Raw genomic sequence first — 25,785 nt, 5'->3', positions numbered from 1 at the left:
GTCGGCAGTAGCCACTTACCATCAGGTAGACTGTATGCTCGTCTGGTACTCCTAAATTATAAAAAAAATGCAGTTCACCTGATGTTAATTGGGCATCCATCCATAGATAACTAACTTCATACATATATATCATGTTTTACTTAGTTGAAACCTGTCACAAATATGTTGCCACTCAAGACGGTCATTTTATGTATACCTATAAGTCAGTCGAAATTCACATTCTTCCTCCTGAAAAGAACTGCTACTTCCGCCTAAGAACTGCTTCAAGAACTAGATGCGGCAATGGATGGTAACCCTCCGGTAACTTATTTTTTTTATTTCATAATAAAAATATGTCTCTTTAGAAATAAAATTTACACTGAATCATTAAAACAAGCGTGGGAGTATGCGCCTCCACGGAACTAGTTGGAGGCGACGATTTCTCGCTGAATTTCTTTGTTTGAGCCGCAATATAGCCTTCTATTTCCATTGTCTGTATTCTTGAATAACTCTGATCATTATTTTCCCTCTACAGTTAATTTTTCTAGGTGCAAATAATTCACTGTATCTTACAATTGCTGTCATTATTTTAGATCGGTTTTAAATTGTAGATGACAAATAGAAGACAAAAAGCTGATATAGCCTCTATGGTTTGTATTATTTATATTAGCAGCGATACAGCAGCAGAATACCTTTTTTTAAATTTATATCTATAAGCTATGTATTTTAGGAAGTATAGTATTGTATGTAAGCGTGTTGTAAGCAATCCTAAAAGCAGACTTAAATTAAAAGTCCCCACGAGTAGGTACTAAAGCTTTCAAATTCCTCGGCTGCGGAAGCTTTTAAGCTCGTGTCGGTATTTTTAATGAAAATTGTATTCAGGTCAGGTGGCGCATATCTAGGTTGATTTTTGATGTAGGAAATTCAACGGGAGAAACAAACGCCAAGCGTAAGATTCGATTAAAGGAGGCAGATGAGCCAGCTGCAAGCTGGGATGCCGCAATATTATATAACTTCCGCAGGTTAATCATCCCACAGCTGAGCCACAGACCGTTCGATAAAGCCTCAATCACTCCACCGAGTGTTCGAAACGCAGGACTCCATCGACCAGACGGTAATAAGTCGGTTAATCGACGTCGACTTATCTCGATCGGTAATTCAGTGATTTACGGGAGACGGTTTGTTTACCGGGGCGGGTGGGGTCCAGCGGAGCGGCGCGGCGGCGCGGCGGCGCGGCGGCGGTCAGCTGGGTGCGCGCGGCGCGGTCGATAGGCACGTGGCGCAGGGCGCAGGCGCGCCGCCATCGAGCCCGCACACACGGGCCGCCGCCGCCGCGAGCCGCACACGCGATGCATGCCGGGACTTAGCGGTTGCACGCGCGCGGGCCTCATGGGCACCGTGCTGAGCTTCAGCCCGCGGGAGCGGCGCCCGCCCGCCGCCGCTCCGCCGCCCGACCGCGCCGCGCTCGCATACTCCTACGAGCGACTCAACAACGCCAAGAACAGGGAGAACCGCGACGCGCCCCGGGACGAGCGGCGCGCCACTCTCGACGATGCCGCCAAAATTATCTCCGAGAAGACTGCCCTCGAGAAGAACCTGAAGAAACATTCGCTGTTCATCAACGCGCTGTCGTGGAAGAGATTCTCGACGGCGAACAACAACAAGAAGAAGCTCGAATGCAAGAGCAAGAGCGTCTCCGCGTTCCGGGCGCCCCTCACGGACAATGCGCCGCTCGATCGCAACAAGAACGTCAGCGTCGGCGGGGCGATATACGGACGGGCGCCGCCGCCGCCCCTGCCGCCGCCGCCCGCCGAGGTGACGCGGACCAACACCATCAACAACAATGTGTGTTACACGGAGAAGCTGCCGACGTCGGCGGTGGGAGTGGCTCCTGTGGCGGCGCCGCGGAAGACCGTGATCCAGGCGTCGACGTCGGAGCTCCTCAAGTGCCTCGGCATGTTCCTGCACACGCGCTGCCACCGCCTGCGCGACTTCCAGGCGGGCGACGCCGTCATGTGGCTGCGGACGGTGGACCGGTCGCTGCTGCTGCAAGGCTGGCAGGTAAATATGCCGCGGGATGCGCACGCACTGCGCAGCGCTGATCCTTTGCGCATACCAAACATAAATGTTTTGGAAAGCATTCCTAACTTTAGCTAAAAGCGTGTATTATTTAGCCAACTTCAACTAATTATTACAGCACTTATTTGCAAGAGAATAACCAAGAAGTAAACTCTACTTATATTATTGGGGTTTAAATATGACATCAACAATAACACACATACCTTTACGGGGAGGCATTATCGATTAAACTGGATTCTGGGACACCTTATAAGCGCGACATGTCGGCGGTTTCTGTTCGTTATTCAAGATCATATTTGCAGTATTATAATGTAGCGTACACGGTGACCCGGGCTGGAGTGTGCAGTTGAATGCAAGCGTCCATGACATGTATTTGGTAGCTGTCTGCACGCATTAATATTTTACGATACATCGATTGCATATTTAAAGTGTCTACTGATTAGTAGGTATTTATGGTACTTATTGATTTAATATTACTATATAATACTTTATTAATGTCACCAATAGCATAGGTACATGAACAGACCTACGCTATAATTAGTGACATTAATGAAATAAATTGAGCCAGGGCTGACCACAATTACTAACAATGTCATATAAGTATCTTAATTATTTATTGCTTAATATTGAAATAAAAATCGTTCTATATTTCCTTATTTAGGAATAAATATATAAGCGTGTATAGAAATACAGTTGTAGTAAAATATAATATTATAAATATTATATATTATAAATAAATAAATATTTTCTGCCACGGACATTTACGGATATTTAAGGGCTGCTATATTATGATTTGAAGGGTGTGGTAAGGGGGACACAATACGGCGTTCCGATTGTCCTTAAGGGAAAAAAGTATCTGTAACAAATTCTAGGTGGGAATCTTATGCTATTTAATTTGATATGGATGTTTGAGTGGCAATGAGCACTAATCATCTTGGATTTCATCTTCATTTACTACTTCTATTACATAAAAATACAATGATAATAATTGAGGGTTGATATGATTTGACATATGGTACTTCTTACGAGTATATGTATATACATTTAACTGCTAAAAGGTTAATTATTAATTTCAAGTCTGAAGAACATTAACTAGAACTTAATAGAATTAGAGGAACTAAAAGCAATGAATGAGAAAACTGAAATAGTTTTTGTAACAGTTAAAGTACAAGTAGCCTACAGTGAATAAAGAACAAAATGGATACCCTATAAGTACAGGAAACCAAAAGATTACTTAATCATCTATCAATCGATAATATACAGTAGATACTACGAGTTTTATCATTTCGTAGAATGCGGTATTTGTGTTGGGAAAAGTGTCATAACTGAATTTGACCTACACACAGCGACAGGCCAAAAATAAGCTCAATCCTAAGTACTTATTAAAAATAGAGTTTTTATTCAATTTTGGAAGGAGATAAATCTGTCATGTAAATAAAGCCCGCTCCACATTCTCGCGAGAACGCGAGAAAAGCATGAGAGACGAGAATGTGGAGCCGATACGAATCGCGTTCTTGCGAGATTCTCACGAGAATGTGGAGCGGGATTAAAATTATATCGTGTAATTCTTGTCATAGACGCATAGGCATATCGCATATACGCATTTCGAGCTTAGTCCTCAGGGGCAGCGAGAGCGACATATCTGTGGTCGACTCCAGGTAGTTAGATTAAATATGTTCATGGATAGTTGTTGCCACTTACCATTAGGTGGACTGCACACTCATTTGCTAATTTTATAATATGAAAAGTTCCTTCCTAAATTAATTCCCAATTAGGTAATAACCTCAATAATAAAGTTATTTTTATACTTGTCTTCGTGGAAGAGGAATGTTCTGTCAAATCTTATAACGTTGTGATAACTATGTTAATGTTCAAATGTTTCCTCATTTTAAGGGTGAGGGGTGAAGAGGGTCGGGAAGGGGAAGTAGGGTTTCGGCTGCCAAAACGCTGACCTTATATAATTAAATTTTTCTGCAATACAGGTTTTCGATTTACAATAAAACGTTGATATTATGTTGTAAAATTAGATAGAGCGGAAATTGGTGGACGAGATCCAATTTAGATTTTGACATGTAGTAAAAATTTATAACTACGTTCATAATTGGGTTCTTAGAATTTTAAATACACCTTTAACCATTTCCAAGGAAGCCGTATAAATCGATTTAAATTTCTAAAATGTCAGTTATTTCTACCTAAAAAATACCTACCTAATAAAAATAAGTAACACTGACTGACAGATAAATAAACGAGGCACAACATGAACCAGTCAAATCTAGAACCGAAATTAGGAGTTCATTAGAAAACACAAAGAAAGGTTTTTTAAAGCTAAACAGAAAACGAAAGAGCACTAACAAAAGATTTTTGAAAGGGCTTAACCGTAAATTAAAGCTGTGTATGTGTATAATAATTCGATATCCCGAAATTCTTGCCGGCTGAAGTTAGGGGAGTGGTAACTCGATACCAAGTCAATTGCATTTGCGTGTCGCGAAATTTTATACTTTAATGAGGAAATTGGGTATGTCTGCGAGGGGAGTTTGCTTTGCTCTAACGTTTTATCCTCAAGAACTATATATAGCACATATACGTACGTAAATATATGAATCATATACACATTCTTTCCCATTCTTAATATAAACAAGTGTTTCCTACTTAATTAATCCCAATTACGGATTTGTGTACATTTTATGTAACAATTTTTTGCAATTATTAAAAATTTGGCTGTTGTTGATGTAATTTTTGGGATCTTGCGAGTGTGTGCTTGTGTGCGTTTGCTTTTAAATTGTAAATTATTTATATGACGTGCAAAGTTAAATAATACTTCTAAAAACAAATCGAAAATCAAATCATAATCATTGTTCTCCATTTTCTCCACTTGTTCTTTTTATCAGGATCTACTTTTCGTAAAATGTTCGTAGCAAAGACAACTTAAGGTTGTCAGACCTTGAATCTTAAGAAGCAAAGCCACGGGAACTCATTAGAGATTACAAACCGTACATTTCTTTTTAACTCAAACCATTTCGGGACTCAGTTATTCTTTAGCGCATTGCGGTAAAAATAACTGAGTATACAAAGAAATACGTCTCAATAACCTCGATTGTAATACGTATGATAATTTCAGGGCTACACGTGATTTCGTTATCAGGCTTCTGTTGTATGGTATATGTAAGCCACGTGTCTTAACACTAGATTTATGTGTGTTCACTTACATATGTGGTGACCATCTCGGTCATTAGAAGGAGGGAGGTTTGTGGCTCGACTCCGGCGGCACCACCGCCACACCTATTCCTGCCTTATAACAGCAGTGTTAAGTTCTGCTGTGTTCTGTTTTGAAGGGTGTAGTAAGGGAGATGTACTTCTCCGAGGCGGTCCAACTTAGTCCTCAGGGGTAGCGGCGCATCTGTGGCAAACCTCGGGTAGGAGTATCTAATCCTATCTGGGGTTGATTGCAGATGTCCACGGGCGGCAGTAGCTACTTACCATCAGGTGAACTGCATGTTCATCTGTTACTCCCATATTATAAAACAACAAGGAGGCAAAGCTTCTGTGATCGGCTTCAGGTTTCAGGTAGAATCTGTTCTGTGTGGTGTTGGTCACAATTATCCATGGGCTGCAGTGACCACTCACCATCAGGGGTGCTGTAAGCTTGTATGGTACACGAATCTTAAATATAATGAATTAATGATCATCGTTATATTATTGCACTGTTAGATTTTAGTATCAGAGTCAGTAGTTCAGGCCGTAGTGCTTTTGCCAAGTGCGGATTAGTAAACTTGACACATTTCTGTGGACCTTATTGAGATCTCTCAGACTTATAGCTTTCTTGACGATATTTCCGTCTCGTCTTATGCCCTTCTATCGACTTTTTGACAATAAAAGATCGATATTTGACCATTTCTGTATACTAGAAACTGTCAATTTTCGATTATTAGTAAGCAAAAAATAGGTAGATAACAGGCTGTATAAAGTGTCGTAAATCTTTTAACTTTAACATCAGTTTGGTGCGTCAACATAGTGCGACGTATCACCGCGAATGAATACGGTGTGTCGTGGGTTCCATGGACACACACAAAGAAGAATACACAAACACCCAGACCCAGAACAGGAATCAAAATTCATCATTTAGATATATATCTGGCCGGGTATCGAACCCGGTAAGGTGCTCGCTTCTCCACGGGGTTCGTAAAATTACATAATGTCACTTGTGAGGTTTCTTATTAAAAGCAAAATTCTAATATTCCTACTCGATCCACTTATGAACGATATAAAACCGAAGCCTGTGAAACTGAACATTAAATTTAATATCTTCTTAACCTCTTAAAATAGACAATATATATTAATACTTTTCTCTTTTAAAGAGTGTGTGGGATTGAAGCCGTTATTACAAATGGAATTGTTCTACACGTGTCGATATTTCTTGGAGCATTAAGTAATAGGATCTGCTACATGCTATATTAAATTCTAAGTTACTGCAGCTATTAATATTTCTCATATACGTTTTCATTGTGAGAACTTCGATGAAGTTTATTACTAACCTATTTCTGAGATACTGAGCACGTATTATAATTAAAGGTTATATAACTATAGATCAAAACATTAGTGAGAGGATAATAATAGTACACACATTATGGATGATTGTAACATAAATATTCCGTCAGAATGTTTTCATTTATCGTTATAGCAAGTCATATATTTTTGACACTATAGGAGTAGTAAAGGAGCATTAAGCCTCACATAAGTCTCTCCCTTATTGCAACCTTGAAATCAGAACACAGCAGCGCCAAATACGATTTTCAAACGGCAGAAAAAGGTATGGTGGTGTTACCACTGGAGTTAAACTACAACTTACCACCATTTTTATAATTTACTCCGCATTTTAGCAACGTGGTAGAGAATTTTAGAAGCCTCCAATAATATTAATAAATCCTCCAATATTATATATGAGGAGGCCCCTCCTCATTAGAGGGGAAGAAAAAGTTTACAGCGTCATTTATAAAAATCGAAAATTTGGGTCCAGGGATTTGAACACGGGACTTGTTCGATCAAAAATAATTATCGCTTGTATCAAAACGTGAATCATGAATATTTATAAACTTTCATACTCTACGCTACGCTACACTGCGCTACGAATGCTACGGATTAATTACAGCAAAAAGTTACTCGTAGAGTAAGTGGGAGAACTATTGCGGTTTGAGTGGTAAGGGAAAGACGAGGTGTTCCAACTTGATTAATTAAATGTTAAACAAAATTTATCATAAACTATTATGGTATATACTTATATAATATTAACCCCTCTTATCTAGTGGACTTGAACGAAACAATGTTATAGCTCTGTTAATTATGGAAACGCCATAAATGTTTCTTTTCCACACTTCGTTCATAAATTCAAATCAAACTTCGTAAATAACAGTGAGGGATAGAAAAATATATTCAATTGTTTAATAATATAAAGAAAAACATTTTCTTTAGATTTATGTATAAGATCTTAAATGGTAATTAATTGTAACGCGGAAAAAAGGGCATTTGGGCTATAATTTAGGATACAAGCACATTGCGTAGCATGCATGATGACGGCAAAATGATTTTTTATCATTCCTCACTTTTGTACCCTTACCTTGAGTTTCCAAAACATCCCACAATTTTACGTTACGTTCATTCAATCCATTATTCTGTTCTGTTTGCTTCAGTAGACTGAGTAAACGTAACAATAAGTAAGTGCTCAAGGGAGATCAAAAAGAGAGACAAAACATAAAGCGCCATTTTGTCAACTTAGACATTTAATGTTACCTTACTGACACTATAGTTCTGATAAAAGCCGCTACGGGCGCTGATTGGAAATTGTATGGGCAAATACGTAAACAAATACCAAAACAGTCATATTTGTCAAAACGAAAAAACTCACCATCAGGTGGACTGCATGCTCGACTGCTACTCCTATATTATTAAAAAAAACTCATGGTAAGGGTACTGGTCACAGATTTTCTCTCAGACAGACCATAGGGTATAAAACGCCGCAAGGGCTGTGAGGATTGATAGACTTCACATATGAGATATTTTTGAGATCTAAAATTTACGATAAATATATAAAGTCTTATGAAATTTAAACAGTGACTAAACTATGTTAAACTAAAGTGCTGAAATATTAAAGTAACGTCACAATTCTTGAGATCTCTAATGCTTAAATCTAACGTATTTTTATAAAATTGCTCCCACAACTCTTATCATTGCTATTAAATAAGTAATTTTCGTCGTTTCTTTAGCCTTAATAGCTAAGAACAGCATCATTTTCTTCCCACGTTTCTGTAGGTAACAGCTAAGTGATTAAATACAGATAATAGATTGCAACGTTTTCGGAACTTTTTATTTTATCGCGTACATTACGTAATGTTAATACTTGTTTGAAGGATGTTGGGTTTAATGTCTATCTTTGCTCGTGGAAATCTATCTTACACTGTACTTCTATATTATTTATGTTACTTTTCATTTTAAGCCCATTTTTTTAATATAAAAAGTATTTCAGAGTATCCTAATTTTAAGTATCTTGACATGTTTGACTCGTATTGTCTTACTAATACACATGTGTCTTCATTCAGAGGTCACACCATCATAGCAAATGACCGTAGTAACTTAGAAACATACATAACAAAACGATTTACCTAACTCACCGTGACGCATGAGCTACGTTGCCAGCGATTTATTATTGAAACATTCGTAAGTTAACGAATTGGTGACGTTGCCAAACCGTCGCCAAGCGAGAAACCTGTGATTTATTTGAATACGTTTTGTATGAGACGTTACAGAGGACGTAGCTGTGGTGTTCTAGTAAAATAAGGGCCTTATAGTTTTAACCGTTTACATGTTATCACATAACATGTAAACGGTTAACGGTTAACGGTTTACATGTTATCACATAACATGTAAACGGTTAACGGTAACATAGCGGTAGAAAAAATAATATACTACTAAAAGATTATACTTATGTAATAGAAATGTTTCTGAACTTATCGCAGACTGTGATTGCGGCTTATTGGTTACAAGCATACGTAGGCGTCGTAGGCGTAGCGTAGGTTTTGCATAAGATCTATTTGACATATGTATTCCCAGAGCTTATGTCATGAAGAGAATAATTTATTTAAAATTTACAATAGAATTTAGACTATTACGCGCTATACACGTTGCAGATTTTTTGACAGGCAATAAAGAGAACTGGAAAACGACGCTTCCAAAATAGTGTTAATAAAACTAAATAGAGTACCTATTTTTCTGTCAGCTATTAATAGTTCCAGTATTTCAAAGTTCTATATGGAGAACGCTGAAAAAAAAATTAATATGCACGTTTAAGTTTACGTTTCATTTTATTTTCAGTCAGTATCTTCAAAATTTGATCAGTATATTTTAAAAAACACTCTTTTAACAACAAGAACTATCTATTGAATTGGATTTAGCAAACATTAGAAATAAAATGTCTATTTCTCAGTCACTAAAGAAGTACTTTTATATTTTTAATGTGGCATTTGTGTCTCCCTTCTATTATCTCTATAATCTATTGATCTTATTGTATTACAGAAAATATGATAATACATCAGTACAACCCTAATATTGCTTATGGACCCAATTTATATCACCGTAATAGTTCCAAAGGTGCTTCGAACCCCAGCTCTGTATCTTCGGTAGATGTATTACCGACATTACCATCTACCCTGAGACCTACGCGAGGTTGACGGTGTAATATTTCTTCCGCAAGGTGGCGCCGTGGCAAGACACTTCATTCAATATGTATGGGCCAGTGAAGCATCGATTGGGGGCCGGAAATTCCCAATTTCGTAATTCCCGGAATTTTAGATGACTCTCTCTACTCTAGTTCGGAATACAATTTTCCGGGTCAATTTGCATCTTCGGGCCCGTTTTGGATGGACAGTTTTGTTGAAACGAATGAAATGGGATTTTCGAGTGTCCATTTCAATAGCAAATTGGTTATCACTTTAGAAAACACTTCTGGAAACGTTTAAGAATGAATAAATAAATGGGTTTGTTTCAGCATGATCTGATATGAATATATATTATATTATATTATATTTATGATTATATTTTGTGGATGCTTGTCGTAAAATATAATTAAACAGTTATTAGCGGTTGGCCATAGGAGTGTTATTACTTTTCAGAACTAAGTTGGAATGTATTATTTTTAATATTCCATGTTTAACATAACGAATTTAAAATATTTATTGAAAGCGAACCTAATTTGAAACGTTATTGTAACACAAAGACTCTCTGAAACAGCCACAAGTCTCATAACTGTTGAAAGTGCTCGAAGTATCGATTTTCAGCAACATTCAGCGGAAGTTGCCCACTTCCGCTGAATGTTGCTGAAAATCGATACTCTTAGTCACTTCTGAGATTTTTAAGCTTCGTTTTAATTAGGACAAGTCTTTGTAAAAGAATTGGATTAATTTTTATTTATTTACTAACTAACTCGGAAAAACGTTGTGCTGCCATATAAATAAAAAAAAATATTAAGGATGAACACTTAGGGGTATGAAAAATAGATAGTAGCCGATTCACAGACCTACTGAATATGCATATAAAATTTGGTGAAAATCGGTAAAGCCGTTTCGGAGGAGTATGGTAACTAACATTGTGACACGAGAATTTTATATATAAGATTATTTGTAAGAAGACTGTGGCTGAGCAGTCACCTTACCGAGGTTCGATCCCTGGATATCTGAATGACGAATTTGGATATCCTTCTGGGTCTGGGTGTATGTGTATTCGTCTTTGTGTGTGTCCATGACACCACTAGGGAATCCTAGTGTGGTGCTGTGAGCGTAGAAAGAGATGTTATTATACTTATATTCGCAATTCTTTGGTTTTATTGTTAATTTTACAAACAATAATACAGTTAATTTGATGATGAGTGGTTACTGTCGCTCACGGATATATATAATCTACCCTGGATAGAATTATTCCTAACGAATCTAATGAATAATCAACTCCTCATTGAAAATAATCAGCTGTAAATAAATGTATTTTGATTTTATTTTTGATACTATACGTATTGTTCGTGTTTTCTCAACAGTGCTTGAAAAGGAAACGTCCCCCGGGCAAAATCTTTTGCCTATTCAGTTTGTATCAAAATAAACACAATGTTTGTTGGTTGTTTGGAAGGCTTCCCTTGAGATCGAGTGCTGTTGAGCGAGGTTTTGTTATCTCCTGTTTGTATTGACGTTTGTTGAAGTACTTTCTACTTATTTGTAATACGTATATAAATACAACGTAGTGTTCAAAGAAAAACCGAATATGAGAACTAACTTTTATTTGCCTTGTGTAAAGCTCCGATCTTCCTTTGCTAATGCTTGGTACAGCGAGTCAATATTATATTTTGTGCCCTGTGCCACTAACGACGAAGATTTTGGTTCAAATCAAAATATTTATTGAATGTAGATTCTTTACTAAATTGAAAATTCTTTTTGAATGCTAATATGGTATTTATTACTTCGAAAGGTATATCGTTACAGAGAAGAAGTGACGGACATAAGATACATCATCATCACCATTATCACCATCAACCCATTACGGTCCCACTGCTGGGCACGGGTCTTCTCTCAGAATGAGAAAGATTAGGCCATAGTCCACCGCGGTGGCCAAGTGCGCATTGGTAGACTTCACATACCTTTAAGATTTTTTTTTTTATAAATCTTTCAGGTATGCAGGTTTCCTCACGATGTTTTCCTTCACCGTTTAGCAAGTGATAATTAATTTCTAATACGCACATAATTTTGGAAATCAGAGGTGCCTGGGATTTGAACCTCGGACCCCTCGATCGAGAGGCCGCGTTTCTTAACCACTAGGCTATCACTGCTGCTACATGCGATAAGATACATGCTTTCGTAAAAGTTTGGATTTCAAGTCAATAATATTCTTCATGTTACTTTAATTCCAATGATTGCTATAAGAATTCCTATATTAATATATAGTGTATACATGTTATTACGGACGGGCGCTCGGCTTTTAAATAAATTTAAATTTCCAACGTTCTGTAACTATATGGCTTTATATACACTCTACCGCTACGGCGTAGCACATTGATCAATTTGCTGATTTAATGGATCTCATGGGTTGAATTTAATCTTTTTAAACCATTTTACAGTGACGTATTTCAGTATCCATTAAGGTCAAATATACTTTGTAGTTCAGGTAATATTGTATTGATTTGGTAATGGTAATTTTGATTGTTAGTCGTTATTAATAATCTATCCAATTTATGCACACCGATTACTACTTGTCAAAAGTAGTGACAGTTGGTTAAGAAACTCAGCCTCTTGATCGAAGGGTCCGAGGCTCAAATACCAGGCACACCTATCCTTTTTCAAAGTTATGTGCGTTTTAGAAATTAACTACCGCTTGCTTAAATGAAGAAGAACATTGTGAGGAAACCTGTATACTTGAGAGAACTGATTTTTTTTCAAAGGTGAAGTCTACTAATTTGCACTTGGTCAGCGCTGTGGACTATGGTCTAATCCTTATCTTTCTGAGAGAAGACCCGTCCCCAGCAGAGTGACAGTCATGGGTTAATGATGATGATGAAATTTGTCAAATGTGGTAGACAAATTGTCGAGACTGGCGTAAGAGAGGCATTAACAGGATTGTAGAGAAACATTGCCTGAAGTCGTTCGTCTACGTACGTATTTGATATGTAAATACATAAAGGCAAATGACTTTGTGTTTATCAATGGCACTCACAATACCATTTGAGGGATTCCTAGTACGAAGCTATGAGCTTACAAATTGTAGGAAACGAAAGTTCAATGTTATTGTTATGGCAGAAAGTTGTGGCGTCACTGTTGTCTTTACAATCTCCAAAAATTAACGTTTCGTATACTTGAAAATTCAAGGAAAAAATTGTTATATATAAAATTTTCAAACTTTCGGCTTTTGTGATGTTTTCCACGTATTAAAACCCCCGAATTGCTACGAATTCTAATTAAACATTGATCTTCCTCAGCAAAGTTATTTGCATCCCCTTTTGAGACAGGGGTGAACTGTAACGTAATAGGACAGTGCAACAAGGGTAAAACAAAAGCAAGGGGTTTCTCCCCCACCCCCTAGCACTTAGCTGGCGACCAGCAATAATTGACTGTGGCCTACAGTACAGATATAGATCGAAGGGTTGTTAAGTTGTCAGACGTCGATATTATCCATTCGTTGGACTCTCCAATGTTTTATAACGATAATCAAGTTTTATTTTGTATTTTTAGCATGTGGCAAGGGAAGCAAGATGTATCTTTGGTCGATCTCGGGCAGGTTTAATTTTTTTTCTGGACTCGTTTATGGATTTCAGTGGTGGCATTAGTCATTTCCCATAAGATATATACATAAGTCATTGATTCCATGAACTTACGCAACAACAAAAATTTAAATAACAATGATATAGATGGGAAAACATATTAACACAGAAATATAATAAGTTATGAAGTAAATTTACAAAATTATTGCTATTATTGCATACTTGTTTGCTATTCCTATATTATAAAATTACATAATACATATATTCAACATAATATGTTAACTTACACTGCCTTATCTTACGAGAATAGCCTTGACGCAGTGTGAACGGTCCAAGTCTCCACAATTGGCTTATGGCCATTAGTAAGCAGTAGCCAACCTACGCATAGTCGTCAAGGTACGAGTAACATGGTGATTCATTCAAATAAACGCAATCCAATTGTGGAATTGTTTTTCTTTTGGGGTGTTTGGGAAAGGTAATGAGTGTTACTTTTTGCAAAGACGAAGGATAAAAAATTGACACCATACAATTATAAATTGCAACTTTTGTACTCTTTCTTTTAGGTATATGATGCGATAGGATACGTATCGAATATTGTTGTCTACAATGTCCCACCATGAGCGGACTACCTTGGAAATGTCTTCTTTCCAACAAAAAAAAAATCATCAAAATCGGTTCATAAACGACGGAGTTATCCCCGAACAGGCATAAAAAACATATATACGGTCGAATTGAGAAACCTCCCCCATTTTTAGTCGGTTAAAAAACAAATAAAGAGTCACAGTCTAAGAGAAGCTCCCTATGCCTAGCAGAGGGACAGTAGTAAGTTAACTACGAAAGTCGCCACATTACAACATAATATAGTGGAATAATATAATTATGTGGATATATTACCACAAATCTTGCCCATTGAGTAGTTTTACGAATAATCCTGTCATATATATGGACACTTGCGTTAGTGACGACCCAAGTTATTCCATTCCTCCCTCTTTCATTACGAAACATATAATTCTGAAGGTTATTTCGGGCAATCGATACCATACAGCGCCGCGGTATAAATAGACGTTATAACGACCAATATCGTATATGTCATTTAATCCTTTCATGTATTTTCACGATGATATTTATAATTTGACGTATATTTATCGTAGAGTAACGTACAAATGTAATGTATAAAAATAAATCTTACAAGTACAGTAGAATTCGTGTTTTAAACGTACCTAAGCGCTAGATTTCTTTGCGTGTATTTATGAGGTTTTCTAGTGGTCCCGTTAAGGCGATTGTCTCACAGATCTAGATATTCTGCGGCTAGATCCTACGCTGTATCGAATAAAGAAAATGTACACATACACATATGTACACACACATACACACAGACACTTTTATACACATTGATATAGTATTGGTGGTTAGTAATAAATAGTAAGTGATCGTATTTATTTAATTGAAATACCGATAAAATGTAAATCTTTAATTGGTACCATAATTAAACATGACAACTGTATTATACTTAAAGGGCTGTGAATTTTTGAAAATTTGTTAATAAAATAAGAAATAGAAATAGTAAATTATAGACAAAATCATAATAATATAAGTTACTTTGGATTTTAAAATAAGGATTCATCTAAGGCTTTCTTCTTTTAAGCTTTTGTTTTGTTGTTTCACTTTTGTATAAGGCAAATAATTTACATTTCTTTTAACTAAGGAAACTAATAAAGGTTGCTCAATGAAAGGTATATAGCTTTCGTGACTCACGTAAGAATTACCTTTTACATGTTAGGTAAGGCAACATTCATTATTAAAACACCATTGGCGTAAAGTTAATTAGGCACTGCGGCGATCTACTAATACTAGAACTTTTTAGGTTATACTGAAAGACAATCAATGCCCTTAGTATGAGTTTTTACGTTTTTACAAAAATGACTGTATTTGTTTTTGTTTACGTATTTCCCATACTATTCCAATCAGTTCTGACACAATCCGCTAGGGGCGCTGATTGGAAATGTATGGGCAAATACGTAAACAAATACCAAAACAGTATTTTTTGTAAAAACGTAAAAACTCATACTAAAGGTACAGATATTTATTGTTTTATTATATCGAAGAGTGCTGAATTTTCAAAAAAAATAAATACTATATAATATACGAGACTTATTCACGCATCTGAGATCAGTTTCAAGTAGAAGCTCAGTTCTACTTGGAGGTAAATATGGCGGAAGTACGTCCGTTACTGAACTACGTAGAGCTGTAACACCTCCAAATCTATGACATAAAAATTGTTTAAGATCACTTCTATATTGATGGAATTTAATTGTTGCTTTATTTTTTCCAGGACGTGGCGTTCATCAACCCGGCGAACGTCGTCTTCGTCTACATGTTGGTGCGAGAGCTGGTCGACGGGGAGCGGATAGGCCGTCCGCAGGAACTCCAGGCCGTCGTCCTCACCTGCCTCTACCTGTCCTACTCCTACATGGGGAACGAAATATCCTACCCGCTCAAACCCTTCCTAGTCGAAGACTCCAAAGATAAATTCTGGGACCGATGTCTATTGATCGTGGACCGACTATCTTTTAATATGTTAAGAATCAACTCCGAGCCGGGTTTCTTCACGGAGGTGTTCACGGAGCTGAAGGCGTGCGGGACGGTGGACAGCCCTCCCCCCGCGCCGCCGCACCCCGCCCCCGCGCCCCCCCACGCCCTCACGGCCGCCTGACACACGGAGGTCGCGGTCCTCAGGTTGGCTCTAACTGACCGCCCCAGTCGTGTTTGATGTCGGCTTCTTACCGTCGAAGCTCTTGGTCAATCGTCATTGATTCACAAATAGAAAGCTGTAAGAATACGAAATATCCGAATTTAAATTCTCACGCAAAAATATATTGGATAGGTATGAGGAGTTTAGAGGTGCTGTTAAAATGAAGGGGTGGAAATTAATTAGTCAATACTCTAAACAAACAGTCGAGTGAACAGTTTAATAATCAATAATATGATCAGTCGATCACGCTAGGAAAGTTTGCGTAAGAAAATGAAAGGCAGTCTTTCAGAACAATAATGAAGCTTTTAATTTACTTTAGAGTTAGTCATTCTAGATCGAAGTGACGAGCTGTTGTAGATATACTTTAAAATATGAAAACGACTTCATGTGCCTCTTTATCAATCTACTGAAGTATAAATTGATGAAGTTTGACAATGTTTGCTCTATTAGGGATAGATCTACAAAATTATGTATGAAAAATACAATTGTTGAGAGCGCGTACTAGCGTATAATGGTTCACGTAGAGTCGTGATTGTAGAGCAGTGCCGTGTCTTTTACACCTGTTCTAGAGATTCCTGGCAGAATCTTAACACCCTTATGTCATTTGGGTGTGCAGAGAGTCTAGGGATCCATTTCTGAATGGGCTGAAAAAGAAAGTAAGAAGAAATCTAAGTGATGAATTTTCATTTCTAATATCAGTCTAAGAATTTGTAATCAAAGGATGAACTTGCTACTTTATTTCCATTAGTTGCGTGACCAAGTAAATATTCCTTATGCATTTTCCGGCATGACATCAGTCAATTAAAACGTATGTACAGACACGCGTACGAACTCTATTGGTCTATTTATGTGTCGCGATTGTCCGAGCCAATCAGCTTGCATTCCTACGCATACCGTAGCAAGTTCACAGATTTATCCTTTAAAAAGTGTCCCTACTTAATTTAGGGCTATTTGGCTGCTAAATTTATTTCTAAGCGGTCACTACAGCAAGAAGAATCTAATGATATAAATCCATGTTCCTAACATGGTTTATGATTGACCAAAGCTTTTTATTATAATTACTAGTCGAAATACCAAATATCTTTATTGATTACACGATTCAATCGCGGTTGATGTGATTGATAAATGTGATAACACGAGAGCGACGGAGGACTCGTTAGAAATATATAAGAATGGATTCATGTTTACTCTACTAGAATAATACCTAAACTGTAATAATAGAACTGTGTACAGCGGAGTGGTTCAAAGAGGTATACTTAGGGATGCTGATCTAAGAATAGCACCTGACTTGGCTTTTAGTTCGACTTATGATGCGAAATGACACATCACTATTTTTATTGACACACTACGAGTATAACTTGTGCACTATGAGTAATTTGCGAGTGTACCTATGGTATTAATTCTAAAACTATAAAAATTGATTTGAATAAGATCGTGTGAAGTCAAAGTATTAACAAATCTTAGTTGGCAGCCCTAAGTTACCTCTGCGTATCGCTGTTTGAACCCTTTTTGGGGAACATCCATATGAGATGCCCACTTAATACTGCATTTCTGTCACTGGGTGTGTAAGTTGTGTTACTGTAATGTTTATGTAGGTCTGTAATTGTCTGGTAAAGTTATTTTAAGCTGCTGGCCAACTCCGGTTTAGTCCAATAGCGCAGCAGTTAGGTAAGTTAAGAGTTTCGTATTGTAGTTAATCGTATTGCCATGTAGTTAGATGACATTAGTCTCGCAGGCGGGAGGATGCAATAAAGCGGTAATCCGTCATGTCTAATCCGGTTAACCCTTCAATAATGTGTACGTATTAATATATGACCGGCTCAAAGCGGGATGTCTTTATGCGGTCGGGTGAAGTTAAAATAGGTCAAATTTTGCGAATGAATAAGCGTTTTGTACAGTAATAACGAGTAAAATATATAAAATAAGTCTTAAACGTTAGTCTAGTCTAGACAAATGGGTGGCAGGTATTAAATACGCCCAGAGAGGCACTCGGTCATAATATAAATAGCATTGCATTTGGGTGTTAATGAATTTCCCGAAGAATGATGTGTGAATGTAATTTAAGATCAGTATGTTTGCCTTTGCCCATTTCTCAATCATGTTTAATAGCCGTATTTGACTGATAACTAGCATTTGACTTTAACAAATCTAGATTCACAGTAGTAGGTTTTCTATATTAAACTGAACCGTCAATCACTCACATTTAGATTAGAATAAATGTAACTTGGGTTGATAATGTAGGTCACACAAGCGGTTCCAGTTCTAACATTCCAGTATTTTATATCTTACATTCTTCAGAAATAATGAGTAGGGAAGCGTGGCTCCGTTTTGAAAAAGTTCGCAGCTTAACACAGAGGGCGCTGCTGTCAAGGAGCTGCCATTCAATGGCTTTGCAGAATGAAATTATTCACTCATTTTGCACCTCGCTTGTTCGCCACATTTCAAAGCGAATCGTGTTACTTAAACTTTTTAAGTTTGTGCGTGTTTCGTGTTTAGCTTCATAAACGTTTATACCACACTTTCGCTTTCGGGGTTAAATTTCCATACTTATTATATGGATATTACACAGGTAAACAGCTCAAAAGCTTAGAAATAGGTTCTAATTATCTTATATATTATATATTACCTCTTTGAGTGATATTTACCCGATTATAATAACTTATGTACCACATCGGCTTCGTACCGAGTGCCGTAGATAAGAAAATTGTTTAGTGGATTGAGTGTTAAGAAGGTAAAATAATTCGGCCATCTTTAAAATACGTAATTTCCACTTAATGTAATGGAAGAAACATGAGTTGTTCACGATTCTTTTAAGAGTCCTTATAAGTAATTCTTTTCTTACTCAACTTCGGACAAATGGCGTGTTTGTTAAAATATAATTAAAATTTCCTAATTGAAATGGATGATAATAATTTAGTAAATTTATTTTAACCACTTTTTAAAGTAAGTAATCGATCAAATAAAGAATTGTGAACGCTGGCCGTATTTTACTGGTGGTCATTTAGTGAGTACTATTTAATATTTTATTAAAAAAAAAAACAAGGAATCTCAGATAAAGTGTTGCAACTCATTTAATATTAGGAAAATTAGTTATCTGTGATGTTTATTGATTTAGTTTTGTGTTGGTGTTATACTTATTATTGTTTTGCTAGTTTTAAATTATTGTGTAATTTGTTTTTAATTGTGCTGACAAGACTTATGTAGACATTAGGTTCAAGTGGACATTCGGAGGTAGCGACATCTATGATCAAACTTGTGTTACTCTTCCTATACTGCGGTTAGAGACGATTTAAAATTATTTATCTTGCCGTATACTATAATGTAAATCGCTTTTATGTAGATACGACCTAAGATTGAGAATAGATGTCCAAAGTAATGTCACATGTTAATGAACTTAAGCATTCCCTTATTCCTTTGTTGTTTTAAAATATGTTTTGAATTTATAGGCCAATGTCTTAGGAGCCTTTGTACGTATGTATGTTTACTTGTAATGGACACTATTGATCGAAATTAGCCTCAATTTTTCATTGCGCAGATATCTTAGTGATGAATTCAGATATTTGTTATAGATTGGCTATGTAAAGTCAGTACCTATTTATTTATTAATGATCTCTAACATACCTACTTAATTGTATACAAGTGCCTGTAAGACATGGCTTGGAAATAATTTCAAATTGTCAAGCTTTTTAATTCAATACTAATTTGGTGTTTATAAAAACAATTTAACGATGCCGTCTGCAGTGTTACCATGTATAGTCTAGCTCCTTCTAGACAAATTATAATTTTATAATTAAGGTTATGTAAAACAAAATCCCCATTGGTTTATTTATGTTACAAAATATTTTAAAACAAATAATTCAAGTATTATTAAGGTAGATCTGTACATTCCATTTAAATACATTATGATAAATTGGTTTTAAAAATATGAAAAAATAAAAACCTCATACATTATAACTTAATAAGTACTACGGACTTATAGCAATCAATGGTTACCTAAGGCTAATCTATGAATTACGTCACACGAGATGATCCTTATGACGTCACATCACAAAAAATGTATTAATTAAAAAAAAGTTGCAAATTTTCGATGTCATAACGGGGAGCGAAAGGTCACAAATAATGTGTTACAAGAATTTTAAAATATCTTTGAATGAACTCTTAAGGTGAGGCTTCACTTGATGTATGTGCTTAATATTTTAATAGGCTTTATTGCGTAAAATATTCACAATTAAAACCCAAAAAGTGCACGTATACGTCAGTGAAGGTTTCAAATCATGATTTTTGGAGTATCGATATAATACATTTTAATAAGAATTACTATTCTATGGTAACGCTGACAATACACTCAATTTCTTATGCTCATTACCAATATAAACAAAATTTGTAACTATACCGACATTGTATGTACCTAGACCAAAAATGTTGGCTAATATAGCCCCATCAATATTATACACTAAGTGCAGCCCCACCTTCACGTACACATGTGATTATGTTTAACAAGATCTTGGACAGAATAAAAAACTTTAATATGCGAGTAATTTACGAATAATCTGACGTAATATTGTAAAATTGATTGTTCATGATAGAAGCTTTACAATTATATATAGGTAATTCCAATTTCCAATGATCTCTGATATTGTACACTTTGATATTGACGTGTGGATGCTGTATTGAAGGTATTGAAGTACTGTTCAGGTACCTCTTCTAACATTATTCATGTAACTCATATTTGTTAATTAACCTATTGTAAATATACCCGATTATTAAAAAAAGTTCGTATATACAGCTTATGTGTTTTATTTTTACTCTATAAGAAGCAGAACCCGAAAGAAGTTATCCTGATTCCTGGTTGTTTTTATCTTTTTTCTTCCTTTATATCAATAGGTCAAAGGTGGTAGAACCAATACAGATTGACCGAGAGGTGTTAATGTTGGTCCTCAAGAGTGGCAATACATCTATGATCGGCTTTGGGTAGAACTATTGTGCCATATAACTATTTGTACAGAGTTAGAAATGTCCATGGGTGACTAACAATCGTGAGGTGGTGTAATTGTAAAAAACAATAATGATATCTATAGTCCGCGTAAAACTGCTAGTCCGCTCTGAATATAGAAATGAATCGTGTCGCCATAGCAAATTGTATGACTACACCTGCTCGCAACAACTTCAGAGCGGACTAGAAGTTTGGCGCGGACTATACTTATGTAATCTAAAATCTCGTTATCTCTCCTTTACTGCCCTAGGCTATGGCATGCTGGCTAAGTGCGAATTAATAGGTCCATACCAAAGGTTCATGCACTTTATAATTTTTTACACCAAATTCTAAAGCGTTATTTGTAATTAGTACGCACATAACATTACTTCGCGTTTCTTTCTTCTTTCTTCGTAGTTTTGTGCGTTTGGTTCAGAGGATATATTAAGAAAGATACACCACCACCAGTCGTTTCAACTTAAACCTCCGGGGTAATTAATATATATATTCTTTTTACTTATGATAAATTCTACTAACATAGGTTTTTAAGTACAATTTAAATACTAACAAATTATGGACTATGTCTGAGTTAAATGGAAATAAATAAAATATATAAATGATCTCAAAATGGGCACCTGCGTCCATTTAATATCGCATGAACTGCGTGCACTGCGTTTGTGTTTCAGTTCAGAAATACAGAAAGTATTTCAATTCAATATAATATTAAAAATATTAAGAAAAAATAATCTAAGCCTGAAATATAGTCCAGTACCCTTACCAGGAGTTTTTATGTTTCGACAAATATGACTGTTTTGGTATTTGTTTACGTATGGGCCAATACGATTTCCTAGTTCTGACACAATCCGCTAGGGGCGCTGATTGGAATTTGTATGGGCAAATACGTAAACAAATACCAAAACAGTCATATTTGTCGAAACGTCAGGGTACAGCTTTAAAAGTTCGACTATTGTCACTGTCAAATTTTACCGGTGTTGTCTCAGAATAATAACTAGCATAGAATACGAGGAAAAATATTACCTACATCGCGTATACTGTATCTCTTTTTATTTATGGTAGTGATAGTGCGCAAAAGAGACATTAGAAACGCTCCTTTTCGTTTTAATGGACGTTGTCACAAGTTAAGATTTTGCTAGTGATATGATCGATATTCATTACTAGTATATTTTATCAATTATATTCTGATAAAATCTTTTGTTACAGCCGAATATCTATCATATACAATATTTATAATTAAAAGGATAACAGTTTATGGTCAATATTGTTTTCAGATATAATTTAATAAAAAAAAACACATTATAAAATGATTTTCGCGGTCCCGTCTGTCTATATGAATTGAATATGTACTATCAGAAACATGTAAACCTGCATAGATACATTGCCGTATTGTACTAGAGAATTGTAGACCTACAACGTAGATTATTCACTCCTAACAAGAAAATGTAACCAGTTTTGACAATTGAAATTGTCACTGTCATCTATTTTCGTGTTAGACAAATATTAAAAAAAAATAGTTTTTAGAGCATTTACGAATGAAACGATATTTCTCTGCACTTTTTCTTCGATTTCGTGTTGTTTTTGCACCACTTAACTGCACACGTCGGTATTGTTCCGCGTAAATTAGACCATGACAGTTGGAGACGTAACGGGAAATATAGATGTGCCGAGTCAGGTACTCGAGTACTTACATAAACTCGCATACTCGAGTACCAATAATGATACTCGAGTACCAGTAATACTCGAATAATGACGATACTCGTACACTACAACTACTACTCGTACAAGTAAATACTTGTTTAATTTTGTGTAGTGAGTGGCGTTTTTTTTTTGCTCTTCCGTGCTATTGGACTGTATGTTGTGTGCAAAGTACTCGAGTACTTTGTGAGTACTTTGGACTGGAGTACTGACTCGATTCTTTTTTATATGAGTACTAAAGTACTCGAATACCAAAAATGGCCGACTCGGCACATCATTAGGCGCGATGCACGCGTGAGGGATGGCGCGAAAATTTGTGCGATTCAAAAATGTTGCGAAAATTAAATGGCTTCAAAGTTAATCAAACAATTATTAAATTTATTTATGCATACTTACAGTGACAGAATATGTATTTATGTATCGAAGTTTATTTCTATATTTTCAATATGTTGACGTCACGCTACGAAATGACACTTGACCGCCTGTTTTGGCGTAACGTTCCGTTTACCGTAATAAAAATATATTTTTTATTAATAAATAGCCCTTTTTTCGAAAAAATGATCAATGAAAGGCATATATAATACGTATATGAATTCATTAAAACAGTTTCCCAAAAAGTGTCAAGTAGCCAATTATCGTACATTTGCGTACGATAATGACTCGCAATCGTACATCGTACGGTGGTATCAAATTATCGTACATGTACGATAATTATCGTACGGTTGCCAACACTGTCCACACCGCACCACACCACAGATTAAAATTCACTGCGCTACAAAATGTAACATTATTTTCGAAGCTATTTTCTTGCTTCTTAGTCTAAAGTAACTTCATAGTAATGGCCTCTTCTAATGCAGGTAAAACCGTGGGTCTCATGTATCACAAAATAAAAGACAAAAAAAGCGAAAAACATTTATTCTATGATTTTTAAAATAAATATAGAAGATGCGTTCACATATGCATATATGTGCACATAAAGAATTATAATTAGATAAATTAACAATTAAGTATTTATTAATATGCGAGAATAGTGATACAGCGAGGCAATGTAGCCAGCGTTTTAGGAACACACTCCAAGGACTATAATTCGGATCATGCTGCTGAAGCTGCTTGAAAAAATGAGTTGAACCGATTTTACATTATACATAATTCTGGTCTATTAATACATTGACTCCATTTAATCTTGATCGCTTCATCGTTATGAAACCTGTAACAATATTAGTTTGATTACTTGATCAAATTTATCGATAACAATTTTTACAACACTAATAACCTATAGGTACTTGCATTTATTTTCTTTACAATACAATCCGTATATTACAGCAAATACGTGTATTATCTTAAGTAGACAGACATACAGTACTACTTTTTCTTAGATACTATAATTTTTATATTCCCAATATGATACCAGAACATAAAATATTTGTCTAAACTTACCGGTGAAATGTTAAAGATTCAGCAATGACATTTTATACTAGACATGTTATACGCCCACTAACTTTAGAGAAAACTTGAGCGAAACTGCTTTGATAGCACACATGCACGTTTTTTTATTTTACTTACCTTTAACTACATAGACAAATGTTCTATAAGGGACAGAGCTATTAGAACAATGTGATAAAAAAAGACAACTAGTGTTTGACCTTGCGTTTCAAGTGTACGCAAACGTAAATATTGACCATGGAATATAGTGACCAATGATTACTTCAGTCAAAACGGGACATCGATTTTTTTATGTCAAATACTTTTTACTTGAAAAAATATAGTTAAAAATAATAAAAAACACGCTTTTATGATAAAATTAACTAAAAAGTAGAAAATAATTTTCAATCTAGGAATCATTTAAGGAACAGTAAATAGTATAATTGTGCAAAAAATGTGGGGCGCTTTATGAAAACTGATAAATGGAGCACCCCATGTTTTTTTTTCACAATTATACTATTTACTGTTACTTAATTGACAATGGCAACGGTTCATTTTCGGAGACAACGGCACGAAGCATCGAAAAAGGGACTGTCCCGTTAAAAACGGGACGTATGGTGGCTTTCCCATTGATCCGCATGCTTGTCAAAGACAAAGAAATAATGGAACAGAAGGTAAAAAATGTCCAAAACTGTCGATAATAGTTTTAATACGTCGTTTACGTAGAAATGTTATAGTACAGTTTAACCAGATAAATTATTATTATATAAAAATATAATTTGAAAGAATGTATCTATACAGATGTATCGACTGGTTTAAAATATACGATTTAAAAATTGTTTATATTTATTATCATAGATTAGTAAAGATTACTCACTCCTAACAAGAAAATGTACCCAGTTTTGAGAATTGAAATAGTTGCGTAAAAAAGTTTTGCTACGTCTCCGTGCTAAAATGTCCCTAAAATATTTGAAATAATTATTTATTTATTATGTAAATTACGCAGTATTAGTTATTTATTCGTAAATTTTCTCTAAAAATGTTTTTATTTGTCAAGAATTCAAAAAAATAACTTACTAATAAGCCGTTTGTGGCTTATTTCAATTTCAAGGCGGCGAAGTATCTTTACTAATCTATGTTTATTATTATCAGTTTTATTTTACACATGACCATTAATTGCAAAGTTGTGTAAATTTTATAAATGTACTAGCTGACCCAGCAAACATTGTGTTGCTATATAAATAAAAAAAATGTTAAGAGTGAACAACCCTTATCACTTAAGAGATATGAAAAATAGATAGTAGCCAATTCTCAGACTTACTGAATATGCATATAAATTTTGCTGAAAATCAGTAAAGCCGTTTCGCAGGAATACAGTAACTAACATTGTGACATGAGAATTTTATATATGAGATTCTAATTTTACCGTGGTCTTTTTGAGCGTTAATTTCTGGCTATACAAAGATTGTTTATTAAATTATGTTTAGGTTAAGGAAGAAATACGACCTTAACGATTGAAATATTTATTCAATTAAAGAAATTTTAAAATACCGTATACTATCCTATATACATTTTATGGTAATATTT

At 35.6% G+C, this 25,785-nt stretch overlaps 1 protein-coding gene across 1 annotated transcript; it reads left to right on the top strand.

Moving 5' to 3' along the window:
• The first annotated feature begins 1,279 nt into the window (after positions 1 to 1,279).
• Positions 1,280 to 20,874, top strand: Cdk5alpha (Cdk5 activator-like protein). The gene is made up of 2 exons (XM_073088741.1): positions 1,280 to 2,040; positions 15,672 to 20,874. The coding sequence occupies exons 1-2, from the start codon at positions 1,333 to 1,335 to the stop codon at positions 16,050 to 16,052; spliced, it is 1,089 nt and encodes a 362-aa protein (XP_072944842.1). The 5' UTR covers positions 1,280 to 1,332; the 3' UTR covers positions 16,053 to 20,874.
• Positions 20,875 to 25,785: the final 4,911 nt, after the last annotated feature.

Source organism: Epargyreus clarus, unplaced genomic scaffold, assembly GCF_041222505.1.
Source record: "Epargyreus clarus isolate Ecla_fem2 unplaced genomic scaffold, WU_Ecla_fem_2.2 ptg000027l, whole genome shotgun sequence".
Taxonomy (NCBI): Eukaryota; Metazoa; Arthropoda; class Insecta; order Lepidoptera; family Hesperiidae; genus Epargyreus; species Epargyreus clarus.
The sequence above is the reverse complement of the archived record's forward strand: the minus strand, read 5'-3'. Positions and strand labels throughout refer to the sequence as shown.